This window comes from Adiantum capillus-veneris, chromosome 25 (genome assembly GCF_014529385.1).
Source record: "Adiantum capillus-veneris isolate H3 chromosome 25, ASM1452938v2, whole genome shotgun sequence".
NCBI lineage: Eukaryota > Viridiplantae > Streptophyta > Polypodiopsida > Polypodiales > Pteridaceae > Adiantum > Adiantum capillus-veneris.
The window spans coordinates 95,407,053-95,423,976 of NC_140955.1; the positions used below are offsets into that span (position 1 = coordinate 95,407,053).

A 16,924-nucleotide genomic window follows, 5' to 3' on the forward strand; every position below is an offset into this window, starting at 1 on the left:
AAAAACTATGGTTTGGCCTTAGGACACATGCCGCCTCCTTCAAATTGTCTCCTTTGTAGATATGTTTTAGGAGGCGGGGCAAAGGTCATCTCAGAGTGGATCATAACAAATCAAAAGCCCAAAACTAATTGCGCAGACCCAAACTCCTAGGGTGGATGTTCTTGTCATTTTCCTTTTTAGTCACTAGGTGTGCATGCCTTTCAAGTATTGTAGTAGCCACAGTCAAAGTTTGACCTTGTTCAATTTTCTGGTCTTACAGGATGGCAGAGTCCTCCTATGATGTACTTTTTGGTAAGGTTGCTAGAAGGTCACTTTTTGAAGACTATTACCCAGAAGAAGACAACCTATTTGCTCGTGTTATGCTAAAGCCACCTGAAGATCGGAACGTAGATTTTATTGCAACAGTATCCTGAGACTATCCTTGTTAGGAAGTTGTACTTTTTAAGAGCTTTGTCGCAAACAGCATTGTTCTTGACATCTTTTCACAGTTCTCAAGGACATTGGAAGAGGGAAACAATTTTAATGGTGAAGCCATCTTTCGCTGGCAGCGGTATGTGATGAGAGTTTTATCTCGGAGAAATATTCTTCTCATTATCTTTTGTTCAGTTGTTTTCATTCTTTCTACAACTTGCAGGACTGCAAGAGATATAAACAATTTTGTGGAATTAAATATGAGCACTTGGACCCAGTACGGACTCCGGACACTTTTCCACATTGTGTAACATTTGCATTTATGAGTGAAACAACAGACTTCAGTGTTTTTTTGGAAATTTCAACAGAAGCTTGAAAGTGACAACATGTGCCTTCTATCCAAGTGTGGGGCTAGGAATGTTTTCTTCTTGGCCAGTACTTCCTGTAAGCAGGTCCTTTTCCAACCTTTGATTAATGTAACAAAAGCCAGTAATGTTTTGATTAATTTTACAAAAGACATGAGTGAATGAAAAATTTGTACAGGTTTCGTTCCAGTAAGGACTCTGCTCTGGGGCTTCGATATGGATCATCAAATATATCCATTGGCACAGTCATAAACCCTGCCTTTAGAGGTGAGCCTGGTTTATTTATTCTTTCTTTTTCAGTCTTTCACGGAATCTGCAGAAATTAATTGGTAATATTTTTATTGCAGGCCCTTCATGCATCTGGTTCGTTGGAAAGATGGGAAAGATAACTGCAGGATGTCAGTGCAAGCCACGTCATTGTAAGATGCAATGAACTGATTTTGTTCCACTTATTTCCTGCAGAAATCTGTGAAGATTACATTGTGCAACAGTCGACTGTTATATTGCGATTGCACGTTTGGAAGATTTTGTCATGCACAAAGAAAATTAGTTCATATGCATGGGACTAAAACCATCCTCAACGTTGAAAAGACCATAGTAGTCAGGGGCAGCCTGTGGCTCATGTCCACACTTTAGGTTTGGAAGTCCAGTGACAAGCATGGCAAAGAGAATACAGATGGCTCATGTATTTGGATAATGGTTATTTCTAAAATAAATGTGCATGATGTTTATTGTAGAGTGAGAAAAGGAATGGATTTCAATTATATTTCATTTAGGGCAAATGGGAATGCTTGATTGGAGTTACCATGTAGATGCATACTCTTATCTAGGATGAGCATTTCTCGTTTCACATAAAATAGGAGACCAAAGTCTCTAAAGTCTATCTCCATCGTTTTACAGCTCTAAAAAGTGCATAAATAGATAGCCCCATTCTCTTCTCAACATGATGATGATAATCCACCGAATTGCACAGATTGCTAATGCCCAATAACCATTTTTTCTCTTTAGTTATAAAGAGATTTGCAGAGTTGAACTTGTATAGATGTGTATCTATCCCTCCTTCATCGACGTTTGTCTAGTGTCACTTTGACATTGCTGACTCCTTCCCATAAATGCTTGTACAATTTGACATGTCAAGAGGCAGTTGCCTGCATGTCTCTACGATATGGTGTTTCTGGGCAAACTAACGTTGGGGCACCGCTATAGCAATGCTAGCCAAAAGCCTAAAACCTTCAATCCAAGAACACCAAATTCTCCCCAAATCCCCTTTAAAATACCAAAACCAAAACAAGAGTGACCCCTTGGAAATTTACTGGTCATCGCCCACCCAAGAAACCACACATAAAGGAGAAGAAATTTGATTAGGCATGGATTTATGGTTGTCACCAACCAATGTACTCGTAAATAGAGCTTTCCCTTTCACAAATCTCCGCTTCAAAACTACAATTTCAAAGCATACAGGTTCCAAAACACATAAGGGCTTCTACCCCACTGTCTGCAGGTTCCCATACCCTGCACATTGTGGGAAATAGACCATAATTGTAAAACCACAACTCCAAATTGGATTTCTGCAACAAAAGTGGAAGACTCCAAATTTTGAATCTATGCCCGACCAAATGTGAAAATTAGCACGAAAGACGTGTAAAAGCTAGTTGAGGGCAAAATCTGGCAACAAGAGGGAGACCCTGTCATGAGGCTGTGGCAACCATTAACCTTGGTTGTTGGTTTCTTTGCCTTGATTTTTCTTTAATTTTTGGGACGCTCTTTTGAAGTGACAAATGGCCGGACATTGTGTGCCAGTGTGAAACGGTCGACGGCCGAGAGTTTTACCCGCAGTCAGGAAGGGCAGGTCGCCACGAGATGGTCGGGCCTGTCGGCACTGAAATCCGAGCAGTGAAAGGGTGTCTAGGCTCAGTTCAAAGTCATTTAGGCCCCTCGCTACACTTATAAGTTGTGGATACTAGGAAATTAACTCAAAAGAGGCAAACTGGACACTTGGCGGCTCCAAAGCAATCTGCCAGCTTGCATGAAGAGGGGGTGTCCAAATTTGTGAGAGAAGGCTGATTTTGATCATTCAAGTGCTACCGTGTGTGTGAGTAGTGGGTGCAGGTGATCACGGCTTTAATGGATAGCTTGCCTTCTCCCTTGCTCTATGTAGCACGATGGTTCCGCTCTCGTCCATCTCTCTCCCCCTTTGAATATAGAAACGTGATGCCTCGCTCGAGGGCTTTTCATCTGTATGTACATTTGCGCCGGTTCATGCACGATTGCCGAGGCAAGAGCCTCTTGCACAGGTATTGGATTAGCTAGTTGCTAATCCCCTGCAGGTACAAGTGAATTCGGAGAGATTGCACGCAAGAAATCTCGTCCAATTCAAAGGGCAAGTAGCCCTACAAGTGCGGGATCTCAAGGGCTTGCTACGGATGAAACCGGCACGCAAAACGGAGCTCGAGTCAATTACAACCTGTTGTGTATTTTTGCAGGTTTAGGGTTTTGACCCTAATTGATCCCTAACAGAGAATTCAGCGTGGTGCAGATTCTTGCCAGGTTTGGAAAAGTGTCCGTATGCATCGGGAAAGTCATCCCTGTCTATACCTTTTGTTGATTTAAATGCTCCACAAGGTCAAGGGTTTATGATTGGGCAACTAGACGGGGATGCGTTCAGGACACAGTTGGTTGCTGCTGTGAATGTGTTCTCTCGGTTGGTGCACAATCCTAGGTTTATGGAATATCTGCAAGCGCCCTCTGTATCACAACAGACAAGGCAATTGTCTCATGCAGTAGTGTCTGTTGAGGCTCAAGCCCAGGTCCCTTGTGCGTCCCAATAGGGCGGGGAGCACTCACATGTTGCAGAGTCACGTGGGGCTCCATGACAAATTCCTTTTGTCCACAACAGGTGGCTAGGACGCCTATTCCCCAGGCTATACCAATTCAGCTAGCCACCTTTCAGAGCCCAAATGTTGGATTAAATGGGCAGAGAGTCAATTTCCAGGCTATGCATCAAGTTTTTCCACCATCCACGGTACATCTTGGGTATTTCGGTGGATCCGTGTTCCAAAGTATGGTTGGTTATGCGCCTGGAAACCAATAGTATATGCCAGGAACAATGTTTGGGGGTATGCAAGGCATGATACCAAACCCCATGTATGGTAACAATCGCATCCAACAAGGGTTTCAGTGCAATCAAGGTCAGTTTGGTGCCACAGGTCACTTTTGGTACGGCTGGTTTTTCCGACTAGCAGACACATGGCATCAAGGAGCCAAAATGTCAACGGCACATATGATCCCCGCTACGGTACCCATGTTGCAAACGCTTCCCTATGACAATTTGGGAGCACTGGAAAAGCCAAAAGCTTACAAAGAAGGTGGTGCAACTGTAAAGTTTGATACTTTCAACGGCTTTGAGGATAAGGCAAAGGCTCTTACTTTCCTCCAGCAGTTTGATACAACTTATGTCACGTGCACATCTAACCCTATGTGCATGTGGACAAGCTACTTCATGACAAGGGTTCAATCAGTCTAGCTTATGAAGTGTTCTGGCACTTTTGTGAGTCTGTTTGCAGACCGTGCATGTCTAGACACTTAGAGTAGATGCATATCCTCTGGTTGCACATAGCATGATCATCAACAGTACCATCAGATTCCATCAAGGGCGTTTTACAGTGCAGAAAACCTATTTTTCCTATTTTCGCCATTTTTCACTTATCATTAATAAGTGACTTTGTTGGGAAACTGGGTAGGGCAATTTGACTAAGGCAGTATATAAGAAAAGCTAGCGCTAGGGATTTCTGGCAGAAGAGACAGGAGACCACAGTTGAAGTGCACCTTCTCAACAAGACCGGCAAGAAGACCTAGCATTTTTCATCAACAGCAAAAGAAGCCCATCGTTTTCAGCAGTTGCAGACCAACCTCGCGATAGCAGATTCATAGCGTTTTTGCAACAGATCAGAATCAGCCCTAGCATTTTTGGAGTTGCAGATCACCTAGCATTTTGCAGTTCCTTGGCGACAGATTCAGCCTTTGATTCAGCGTTTTCAGTTTTCAGCATATAGACACCGCAGAATAGCCCCCAAACCTCGCAGATCTCACCTTCCCACAGTAGATCCTCGCCGCACGGTTAGATCAGCCAAAGTTTGCAAATTCAGCCCGCTATTCGCAGATTTCAGCATCTGCGTTTTCAGCGCATCGTCGTCGCGTCGTCGTCACCGACATAGAGTCAGAATTCAGCAGATACAAGATTTGCAGATTTCAGCCCTTAGCGTTTTCATTTTTCAGCCCGTCTCGTCGTCGTCCTCGTCGTCGTCAATATCGTCGGCAAGTCCATTGCATTGTAGAGATTTGTGCAATCAATAGTAGACCGCTCTCGCCATAGAGAGTGGGGCCTTTGGAGGAAGGTTTGACAACATTCTGGTGTCGTATTCTTCTCTCTCTATCTCTCAGTCTGAGCAAATTCCCTCAGAGTATTTGCCACTTTGTTTGTGATCATTTGCACTCTCTCACTAAAGGAACGGAAGGCTCTGCCTTCTGTAAGTAAAAGGAACCCTTGAGCACAGTTCGGAGCACTCATCTTGAGCAAAGTTCAACATTCACTTCCGTTGAAGCTTCACTACCAACTGAGAAAGCCATAGTCTTTCTCCAATTGATCAGTGCGCCTGATGCACAACAGGTCTCAAGAGCCTACTCACACCTAAGTACAAGGCTAAGTCGTCTGCAAACTCAGCGTCCAGTAGCTCATCTCCCCGAATAGGGAGCGCTAAGCCTCGTAAACCAACCTGCTATGAAACCAAAAACCTGCTCATCGCCTCAGCATAGAACAGAAAGAGGAAGGGGGCAAGAGGGAAGCCCTGTCTGACCGAACATGTTAGCATGAAACAATTACCTCTACCTCCTGACAAAAGTACCTGACTGTGTGCCTGTCTGCACAGAGCTGACACACCTCTGATCCAAGCATCTGAGAAGCCCATCCTATGTAGAGTGCCCTCCAAAAAGTCCCAGTCAACTCTATCGTAGGCCTTCTCAATATCGAGAAGAAGAATCATCAGATCCTCACCACGAAGCCATGCGAGGGCAGAAGCCTCCCAAAAAGTAAAGATGTTGTCAAGGATACTATGCTCCTTGACAAAACCTGTTTGTGTCCCATGTATAATGCTCTCTAGAAGTGGCTGAATCCTCAAATTCAGAGCCTTGGCAAGAATTTTGTAGGATGAGTTGAGGATGGTGATGTGTCGCCACTGTCAATTCTCATCCAAGGAGCCACCCTTCTTCGGAATGAGGTAGATCAGGCCCTCACTCATGCTGTCAGGCATCTCTCCTGCGTGCAAGATGTACTCAAAGATCTGAGCCAAGCAAGTCCCAATACTCCAGGAAAAAGCTGGGAGTCAAACCATCCTCACCTGGACAGCTACCACGGGGGAGTGCTCTGAGAGCCTCGAGTAGCTCCTCTAGCTGAAGAGGTATCTCAAGCCTCTAGCGCATCTCCTCAGTCACAAGGCAAGGCATCTGTGCCCACACCTGCTCTCTGCATGCATCCTGGTGCTCTGACTGAGGCTCTGCTGACAGTAGATTTCGGTAAAAGTCAATAGCAATTGTACGCATATCCTCTGGCTCTAAAGTAATTGACCCACCCGTTGGGCCTCCTCAACCGATTGACCTTGGCATGCATATGCCGAGGTCCCACTTCCTCAAAGAAAGCGCATGTCACTCTGTCACCCACTTGGGTCCACTGAGATGCCTGTCGATGGAAAGCAAACTCATGGCACCTCTCCTTTGTGCTGAGGAGCTCCTGGCGAGCCTGCTGCAACTTCTCCTCCAACCAAGGACTGTCTGGATGCTGCTTCTATATCCTCTGCAGGGAAGCTACGCCCCGTTGGAGACGTTGCTCCTCCTCTCTCGCTGCAGCCAGGCGAGCTGAAGACTCCTAAAGAAGGAGACAACTAAGCTGAGCAAGTCCAAAGGCCACTTTGGCAGCAGGAGAATCCTGTATGTCCAAGCTCTTTGTCCAAAGAGCCTCCACTCGCTCTTTGAGCGCAGAGTCCAGCAAGACCCTCTCAGGGATGCGTAGCATCATGCTCCCCCTCCTCTGCCTATCAGTCACTGTGAGGATCACTAGTGCATGGTCCGAGGAGGAAGTCCCAGCCAAAATGCCAATAGTCCCACCCAAGTCATAGAAGTGATCACTAGTGTAGAAGCGATCTATCTGAGATAGATTCACTCCTCACACTCTACGGTCCGAACGAGAGAAGGCCAGGTTGTCAGGTGGCCTCACAAAGCTAGAATGTTTCCACACATTTGAAACCCGCAATCATACATAACCTCTCCCAAGCTGCCAACTCATCTCCATGCACGGTAGTATGGCTACCTCCAATCCTGTCCGCTGGGTCCTCCAACATGTTGAAGTCTCCCCCAATGCACCATTGCTTTGCCTGCGGTAGAGACTCTATGATGTGAGCCCAAAACTCTGCACGTGCGCTCGCCACATTGGGCGCGTAGATGTTCAGGAAGCCCATGAGGCAACCCTGAACCTGCATAGTAATCCATTGAGCCCTGCCTGGCACAATAATCCCTCTGCCCACAACGGCCTGCTGTAAAGAGTCCGCAATGGTCATACATACCCCACCGTGGATGCCTCCAGGTCCAAAAGGAGCTGACCAAAACGTCTCATAGCGACCACGCAAAATCTAACATCATCGCCGAATGCGGCTCTCACAAAGATGATGCTCCTGTAGCATAATAATGTCAATCTCACCACCCACAAGGTATCTCTAAAGCTCGTGACGCAGTCGACCCCTCTGACACTGAAACTGGGGCCCTCCTAATCCCTGCACATTCCATGAGATGATCCTCATGGAGTCAGTGAGAGAAAACAGATGTTGCCACAGTAGCCAACCTCGCTATCTTTGGGGCCGGTTTGGTTGGGGAGTAATCCGCATCCGAACGACCTCTAGACAAGCGCGCAAGAAGTGACTGTCCCGCCCAGGCCCAAGCCGAGCGTGCAGCCCAAAGGGCTACATCCTCTGTCCAAGAATCCTCATGCACAAATACATAACATGGAGGGCACTGAGTGTTAGCAAACAAATGCACCACAATGTGCCTGCAACCCGCTGCATCTGGAGGTGTGACGTGTCACGCTGAACTTAGCAAGAGGCCAAAGTGGCTGCACCAGATCTGTCATCGCTAAGTCCTCCTGTGTGGTGTGAGAACTCAGTAGCTTGAATCTGGAGCCAGTCAAGGACTGTGTGCTGGGTCCACTCTGTGATATCCCTACCACACACCAGAAAGGAGAAACCCACCGCTGTGTCCAGGGCCTCAGTGCCTCTAGCTGCAAGAAAGAGGATGTGGACTCGAAAGCTGGCCTCCTCCAAGTCGGGAGAGGAGTCACCCAGAAAGCGAGTGAAGCTGCAGTCGAAGAAGTCTCAATGTCTGCGAATGTCGAAGCTGGTCAGACCTCGAGGGACCGCTGCAAAGGGAGAAGTGTGCACAAAAAAAGGTGGCCTTAGGTGGGGTTGTCCCTCTCGAGCCACAAGGCTCGTAGCGAAAGCACTACCAAGAGAACGCCTCGCGGCAGAAGCGTGTCCAGTACCCTGTGTCTGAGGAGAAGTGAAAGCACTACCAAGAGAACGCCTCGCGGCAGAAGCGTGTCCAGTACCCTGTGTCTGAGGAGAAGTGGCGGAAGGGTCGGGAGACGAGGCTGTGGGTCCCATCGGGGCGAGAGGAGGGGCGGGAGGCGAAGGTGGAGGGGTGGGGGTGGGAGGAGGCGGGGGAGGCAGAGCGGCAGTGTGTGAGGGAGGAGGAGGCGGTGGTGGAGGAACTGAAGTGGACTGGGCCTCTTGAGGCAGGTCCTGCTGAAGGGGGTCAAAACGGTTCCCAATCGGAACCCAGTGCTGCTGAGCCGCAAACGGTTGGCCACCAGGGGGAGCAGTGGGGCGAGCCCTCCCCTGTCGGCGGCGGCCAGGCACCTGCTGTCAACCATCAGCTGGCTGATCACTCGTCTCTGTCGATGTACGAGCCTGTGCGTCTTGTGTATCTGGCTGCTTGGCATGCTCAGCCTTGGGAGGCTGCGCATGCGCTATGGGTTGAAGTCTCCTGCGAGGACAGGCCTTTGCCATATGGCCCATCTGCCTACAAATGAAACACTGGTTCAGGAGACCCGAATACTCCACAGTCTGTCTGATCCATCCCCCACTCACCCTAGGCAGCAGTACCACCTTGGGGAGGGAGTGCGTGTCATGAACGAGAACCCGCTGTCACGTGCACATCTAACCCTATGTGTACGTGGACAAGCTACTTCATGACTAGGGTTCAGTTCAGTTCATTTCAGTTCAGTTAGCTTAGGAAGTGTTCTGGCACTTTTGTGAGTCTGTTTGCAGACCGTGCATGTCCAGACACTTAGAGTAGAAGCATATCCTCTGGTTGCACACAGCATGATCATCAGATTTCAGTCAGAACCCATCAGGAGCATTTTTACAGGGCATAGACCTATTTTCCCTATTTTAGTCAATTTTCAATGATTATTTTTAAGTTACTTCTGTTGGGAACTGGGTAGAGCAAAATGAGTAAGGAAGTATATAAGAAACCCTAGCGTTAGCACTTTCTGGCAGAAGAGGCAGAAGGGACTTGACATCCAACAGTGCACCTTCTCAGCAAGACCCCTCCCCCCCTCCCAAAAAAAAAAAAAAAAAAGTTTACCTAGCATTAGAGTAGACCCCGGATCAAGCCTAGCGTTTTTCATCAAGACAGCCCGGGCGTTTTGCAGATTTGCAGATCAGCCCTAGCGGTAGCAGATTCCAGCATTCAGTCTAGCGTTTTGCAGATTTGCAGATCAGCCCTAGCGGTAGCAGATTCCAGCATTCAGTCTAGCGTTTTTGCATCAAGCATCAGATCAGCCCTAGTGTTTTTGGAGCAGCAGGCAACCTAGTGTTTTGCAGTTCCTACGAGATGGATTCAACATATGCATTAGCGTTTTCAGTTTTCAGCAGTTAGCAACCGTACCGCAAGTCCCAAACCTCCCAAATCTCACCTCTCGCAGTTGATCCTCGCCGCGCGGTCAGATCAGCCACCGTTTGCAGATTCAGCCCGGAAAACGCAGATTTCAGCATCTGCGTTTTCAGTGCGTCATCATCACATTGTCACCATCGACATCGTCACCGGCATAGAGTCAGAACTCAGCAGATAAATATTTGCAAATTTCAGCCATTAGCGTTTTCAGATTTCAGCCCGTCTCGTCGTCGTCCTCATCGTTGTCGACATCGTCGGCAAGTCCATTGCATTGTAGAGATTTGTGCAATCAATAATAGACCGCTCTCGCCATAGAGAGTGGGGCCTTCGGAGGAGGGTTTGACAACATTCTGGTGTCGTATTCTTCTCTCTATATCTCTCCGTCTCAGCACCTTCATTCACAGTGTTCACCACTTTGTTTGTGTCCATTGCACTCTCTCACTAAAGGAACGGAAGGCTCTCCCTTTTGTAAGTAAAAGGAACCCTTGAGCACAGTTCAGAGCACTCATCTTGAGCAAAGTTCAACATTCACTTCCGCTGCACCAAACATTGGTATCAGAGCTTTGGCAGTGTTTTGTATCACTCAAGGAACGAACCACAATCATTTTTTTTGCTTGTTGCGGTCGCAATAACCCAAGTCCTCTTGGGCGTGTCGATTCTTAATCGTGTTTTGGAAGAGTGATAGGAAACCCAAGAAAGAAGGGTTTGTCCAGCCTCCCCTTGTTTCTCTTTTCACTCATTGAGAGCGGACCGTGCACTTAGCGGCCGGCCAATCGACGTGAGGTGGGAAAAAGCAACCTTGGTGTGAGCGCAAGGCCGCAAAGGGGTGCGCCCGCAGAATAGAGAAGAGCTCGGGTAAGAGAAGATCCTTCTCTAACACCGATTGCAAGCTAAAGAAGAACCTCAAGCACCTCGGTCCTCAAGACTCCAGAACCTCAAGAACCTCAAGAACCGAAGAACCCAAGACCCACAAGAACCCAAGGTCCTCGTGACCTTAAGAATCCAAGACTTCAGTGTATGGTCATTACCTGAAGCGGAATGGATACTTCGCATGGAAGAAGCAAAGAAGAATTTTTCCCACTAGGAGGTTTTTCTGACCCTCCCCCTTCCCCATCTACGCCAAGGATTGCACCAACTTCTATGGAAGCTTTGGTCAAGTCGATGATGGACATGATGATATGACAAAGTAGACAACGAGAAGTGTGGCACGAAGAAAGAATGGCAACCATAGATCGTGAGCGTGAGCAAGTGCGCTTGGCGGCCACACAAAGAAATGCACAATTGGATTGCGAGCACAAAGAAAGAATAGCCGAATTGGATTGCGAGCGCAAAGAAAGACGGTTAGAGCGTGAAGCGCAGACATACCAACGCATGCAAGAGTTGGTCCTACTATTTTCTAATGTGCAGGCGCAGATTGAAGAGAATTAGGAGAAGGAGACTCTCTCAGTCTTTGCTTCTCCAAAGCACGACACACATGACTTGCATGATAATGATGAGCATGATGATTTGCATGATCAAGATGTGATTATTCACGAGCATGATGATTTGCAAGATAATGATGTGATTGTTCACAAGGATGATGGTTTAATTGATACTTTGTCTAGTGAAGCTAACCTCATTGAAGATTTGATCAATCACGAAGAACCGATCTTGGCTCTCGAGTCGAGGTCCAAAGAACCCCCATAGGAAGTATTATGTGTTCGAATGATTAGTCAGTACGCATTGTTTGAGTGTTTCATTCGTGACGCTTTCCTGTATTTTAGTCACCGTCCTTATGTGATCCCTTTTCATAGGCATGACATATTGCACGCTGAACACGATTCACTCATGAATGAGCACGGATGTATACGGATTACTCATGCAAAGATGAAATGTTTGCACCCAAGGAATTCACATTCCATGTCTCTTCCTTGGCATGACACAGTTTCCGAAACAACACAAGAAGGATTGAGCATCAAGCATCGGCATTTCCATTGTGAATTGACACAGTTGATAGATTTAGACGAGAAAGACAAGTTACGAACCCACTGTTTGCGTGTATTTGATGAACGGTTTGGCACTCCGTCTATATGTTTATCTACATTGCATGCAGTCTTTAAAGAAGACTAGAATTTTTCCAGTCACTTTACATGGAATGGGTATGTTCATGTTTTTGTGTTGGAAGTGGTTCAGGAATTTTCAGCCTCGGAGATTCTTAAAGAAGGTAGACGCATGACTATAGAGAAAGTTAAAGCATTGAAGGAGCCTCAGAAGACTTTGTGTCGCGTTCGGCGCGGCCCAAAGAAGCAAGCGTTGCAGACCTTTATGAAGTTCAAGTATCGCATGAACCACGTACCAGAGTGGGTCGGCGAAGGTCCTTTCCAAGATTCCAGAGGCTGTTAGCGATCTACCTCGACGCCATACAGTTCGGTACCAGTCCCTCACTTTAAAAAGGAGGGGATGTCACGTGCACATCTAACCCTATGTGTACGTGGACAAACTACTTGATGACTAGGGTTGGGTTCAGTTCAATTCAGTTAGCTTAGAAAGTGTTCTGGCACTTCTGTGAGTCTGTTCGCAGACCGTGCATATCTAGACACTTAGAGTAGATGCATATCCTCTGGTTGGGAAACTGGATAGGGCAAAACGAGTAAGGAAGTATATAAGAAACCCTAGCGCTGGCACTTTCTGACAGAAGAGGCAACAGGGACCTAACATCCAACAATGCACCTTCTCAGCAAGACACCCCCCCCCCCCCCCCCCCCCCCCCCGCAGTTTACGTAGCATTTTCTGCAGTAGACCCCATATCAAGCCTAGCATTTTTCATCAAGACAGCCTTGGCGGTAGCAGATTCCAGCATTCAGTCTAGCGTTTTTGCATCAAGCATCAGATCAGTCCTAGCATTTTTGGATCAGCAAGCAACCTAGCATTTTGCAATTCCTCCGCGACGGATTCAGCATATACATTAGCGTTTTCAGTTTTCAGCAGTTGGCAACCGTACCGCAAGTCCCAAACCTGGCAGATCTCACCTTCCTGCAGCAGATCTTTGCTGCGCGGTCAGATCAACCACCGTTTGCAGATTCAGCCCGGAAAACGCAGATTTCAGCATCTGCGTTTTCAGCAGGTCTTTGTCGCATTGTCGCCATCGACATCGTCACGGACATAGACTCAGAATTCAGCAGATAAAGATTTGTAGATTTCAGCCATTAGCGTTTTCAGATTTCAGCCCGTCTCGTCGTCGTCCTCATCGTCATCGACATCGTCGGCAAGTCCATTGCATTGTAGAGATTTGTGCAATCAATAGTAGACCGCTCTCGCCATAGAGAGTGGGGCCTTCAGAGGAGGGTTTGACAAATTCTGGTGTCGTATTCTTCTCTCTATATCTCTCAGTCTCAGCACCTTCATTCACAGTGTTCACCACTTTGTTTGTGTCCATTGCACTCTCTCACTAAAGGAACGGAAGGCTCTCTCTTCTGTAAGTAAAAGGAACCCTTGAGCAGAGTTCGGAGCACTCGCGTCTTGAGCAAAGTTCAACATTCACTTCCGCTGCACCTTACACCCGCACAGTAGGTAAACCTGCGGCCTTGGCCACAACTGAAGCTACCGTGCGTAGAGACTCCAGAACTGTCCCAAACATGGGACCAATCCTGGGTTGGAGGGGAAGGTACTCTCGCCTCAGGCGTGCAAAACAGACCGAAATCGGCAAGTCTGCCTCCTCCTTGAGCACACTTGTAGTAGGGTCAAAACCGTGATGGGAACTTCGGAAGTAAAAGCTCGGGCTGCTCTGATGCCGAGTGGGCTTATCGAAATAACCTTGGTCGTCATATCTGCAGACTCAAACTCGACCTGGTAGTACCCTCTCCCGAGGATATGGACATCGGTGATCTTGCCCACATCGGAGAGAAGACGGGCCTGTAGTAAATTCCGAACCTCGCCCCGAGTGGGCCGAGTGTCAATGGTCGTACAGATAACCGAAGTGGCTTGCAAGCGCTCCACTTCGGCCATCAAGCTCGCTTGCTCTTCTGGCGAGAGAGCAAGTCGAAGGGTCGGCCCCGCGTTGTCGGGTGAGGGGGGCTTCAGACAGTAAGATCAGCCAAAGTTTGCAAATTCAGCCCGCTATTTGCAGATTTCCGTATCTGCGTTTTCAGCGCATCGTCTTCGCATCGCTGTCGTCACCGACATAGAGTCAGAATTCAGCAGATACAAGATTTGCAGATTTCAGCCCTTAGCGTTTTCGTTTTTCAGCCCGCGTCCTCATCGTCGTCGACATCGTTGGCAAGTCCATTTGCATTGTAGAGATTTGTACCTCTCTCGCCATAGAGAGTGGGGCCTTCGGAGGAGGGTTTGACAACATTCTGGTGTCGTATTCTTCTCTCTCTATCTCTCAGTCTCAGCACCTTCATTCACAATGTTTGCCACTTGTTTGTGATCATTTGCACTCTCTCTCTCCCTTTCGTAAGTAAAAGGAACCCTTGAGCACAGTTCGGAGCACTCATCTTGAGCAAAGTTCAACATTCACTTCCGCTGCACTTACAGCTTATGCAGGGGGGAATTTTACAGAGGTCTCCAAGGATAGGAAAGCTGCCACCTCCTTGAAAGGCAATGTGCTTACATGGTAGATGACACTGTTGATGCAAGGATAGGCACCCGCCACGTAGGTATACTTCAAGAAAATGTTTGCATCTGCGTGGCTGTCAAATGAATTTGAAGCTGATGTCATGACAGATTGGCACCAACTCACTGTGGCTACTTGCAAGAGCCTACCGGAGTACAATCGGAGGTTTTGTAAAGCGTTGCTCTCAATAACCTCCTACAGGTTTGTGCCACTGACAGAGCAGATTGAGAAGTATTGTTGTGAAAGGGCTTCGAGATTACTATACAAAGAACAGAGTGGCTACCCTTACTCAGCTTGTGGAATTTGCCAACACTGGTCATACCTTGTTGAAGGGAGAAGACAATGGGTTTTAGGGCAACGTGAAAGGGGGTACGTCAAAGAAAAGACCAGCAAAGAGGTTTTTTGCAAAAGCTGATCCTGAAGCTTCCCAGGAGTCTGAAAGAGAAGAGAAAGCTGAAGATTCAGCCGAGTCTTCTAGAGCACAGGCCAAAAGAAAGAAAAGTTAAGGGAAAAGTTGCACGACTATATTTGGTGAAGTTGAGGAACTATCCACCTATGGATGCAAAGTGGATGCAAGAGTGTGAATTGCTAGTCACCGAATGTAAGGATTCTAGGTGCTTATCCTTAATTAAGTACTTAAACTCATGATTAAGACTTAAGAAACTAAAACTGAACTTAGAACAAGACTTAGAAGACTTTGTGTTTGATTGATTGAATGTGTGATACAAGGGCTCCTTATATAGGAGACGAAGAGACAAATGAAAAGACACGTCTCTTGGTGAAGAGACATGACTTCAGACGTAAAGATACATCCTTTCGGCGAAGAGCTGCAACCATTGGGCGAAGAGTCGCACCCATAGAGCGAAGGGGTGTGACCAGTTGTCGAAGGAGTGTGGCTTTTGGCGAAGAGACACGTCCTTTGGGCGAAGGGGTGTGACCATCCAAGAGCAGAGGTCCTCCTTGGTATGGCACTTCGCGTATCTGCAACTAGGAGTAGATGTATTGCTGTTAACATAGTCACAATCGTGACATTTCCTCCCTCTTTAAATAAAACCCAGGGTAGTTGTAGAAACTCCGGGAAGAAGGAAATGTAGTGTTGTTGTGCTTCTGCATCCAAAGCTCTTTTTGTTAAGTCCCATGTCATGGCATTGTTATTGACCATGACTATTTTGCCAAACTGAAAACTGATTATATCTGCAACTTGACAAGTGCCTTTGTCAAAGTTATTTGTAACTTCGAGCTTTGTCCAATAAAAGATTGAGTCTGTATCTGCTTCGAGTGAAATTATTGGTAAACTGACTTGAGTTTTCTGTTGAATGATGACCATTGGTTGGAAATCTGTAAGGTATTCCATTGGTTTGTCTGGAACAGTAAGATCCTTTCGAAGGGATGTCGTAGACTGAGACAGAGTAGTGTTTGGAGGTATATCCATCTGCAAAGGTTTATCACTAGAACAATTCATGTCCAAGGATTCATTTGTAGCGACTAAAGTCGTGCTGCAAGAGTCTGTATGTGCTTTATCCTTTGCACCGCTGAAGGTAAGGACTGCGGTCTTCAAGTTTGAAGAATTATCATTCACCATAGCATCTGGTATCTGTTTAGAGAGAAAGACTTTATTCTGCAAGGGCAGTGACGAGGCGAATTTTCCTGCCTGGATCACGGCCAAAGAAGGGGTTATGTGTTCGTCGGTTGTCACATAAGAATTGGAATCTTCAGAATCTTCAGCTTTCTCAGCGGGTATTAAGGCTTCCAATTGAAAAGGGGGAGGTTGAGGGAGTTGTCGCCTCTTAGACCTTTGAAGGATCCTCTTGCACAAGGAAAGGATCAATAAATCTTCAACTTTACCACCATCAGATAAGAAAGACTTAAATGTAGGGCATGGCTCGCGAGGGGGAACTTGTCCAGCATCGCAACATTCAGGACCGAGTACTCGACTAGGGTCGGATATCTGTGCCACTAAATAAGCCCATCTTGATATCGCTGGTGATCCTTTGGAAGCTTCATATTGCTGCTTTTGTTGTTGATGATTCGAATAAGAAGTTGGTTGCTTAGTACTGTAACATTTCCAAGAATATTCATGTTGAGACTGTTGCTGCTCGCACGAAGGTACTTTGCATCTAGTTGTCTCTGAGAAACCATGCTTTGGGTGAGGAAATTTGAGTTCCGAAGGCTTTTGTTTGAGTGATTCTTCCTGGTCGACCACTGAAGCGTCGGAAGAGGATGCCTGTATTGTCTGAGAAGCTGTTGGGTGACTCCGAGAAGAGGTTTGTGTCTGCATCTGATCCAAGCGAGTATGAATCTATGCGAGGCTTGTTGAAAGTGCTTCCAGCTGCGCTTTAAGAACCGCTATCAGGTCCTTCGGCATATTATGGTCGTTGCCATCTTGTGATCTGGTCATGCTGACTGCTTTGAGGGAATAATTGACCTGTTGCGTGATGATGTCACATACAACCTGTATTCCTGCTATATGAGGTTGGCCTTTGGAGCGAGTAATGGGTGTTGTGGAACTGGTTCTGAAAGAGGGCTCTCTGTAGGTGCCAATGCGAGAACAAGTGCGGAT

The 16,924-nt window shown here is 47.0% G+C and overlaps 1 protein-coding gene across 2 annotated transcripts in view; it reads left to right on the plus strand.

The window, feature by feature from the left end:
• The window catches only part of LOC147425324 (beta-galactosidase), a 79,399-nt gene that overhangs the window by 51,379 nt on the left and 11,096 nt on the right, over nucleotides 1-16,924 (plus strand). For both annotated transcript variants that reach the window (XM_086500350.1, XM_086500351.1), the window contains exons 2-7: nucleotides 260-404; nucleotides 489-550; nucleotides 635-688; nucleotides 780-863; nucleotides 955-1,043; nucleotides 1,124-1,195. In XM_086500350.1, coding sequence (XP_086356476.1) covers nucleotides 260-404; nucleotides 489-550; nucleotides 635-688; nucleotides 780-863; nucleotides 955-1,043; nucleotides 1,124-1,195 — 506 coding nt within the window. The remainder of the gene's footprint in view (nucleotides 1-259; nucleotides 405-488; nucleotides 551-634; nucleotides 689-779; nucleotides 864-954; nucleotides 1,044-1,123; nucleotides 1,196-16,924) is intronic.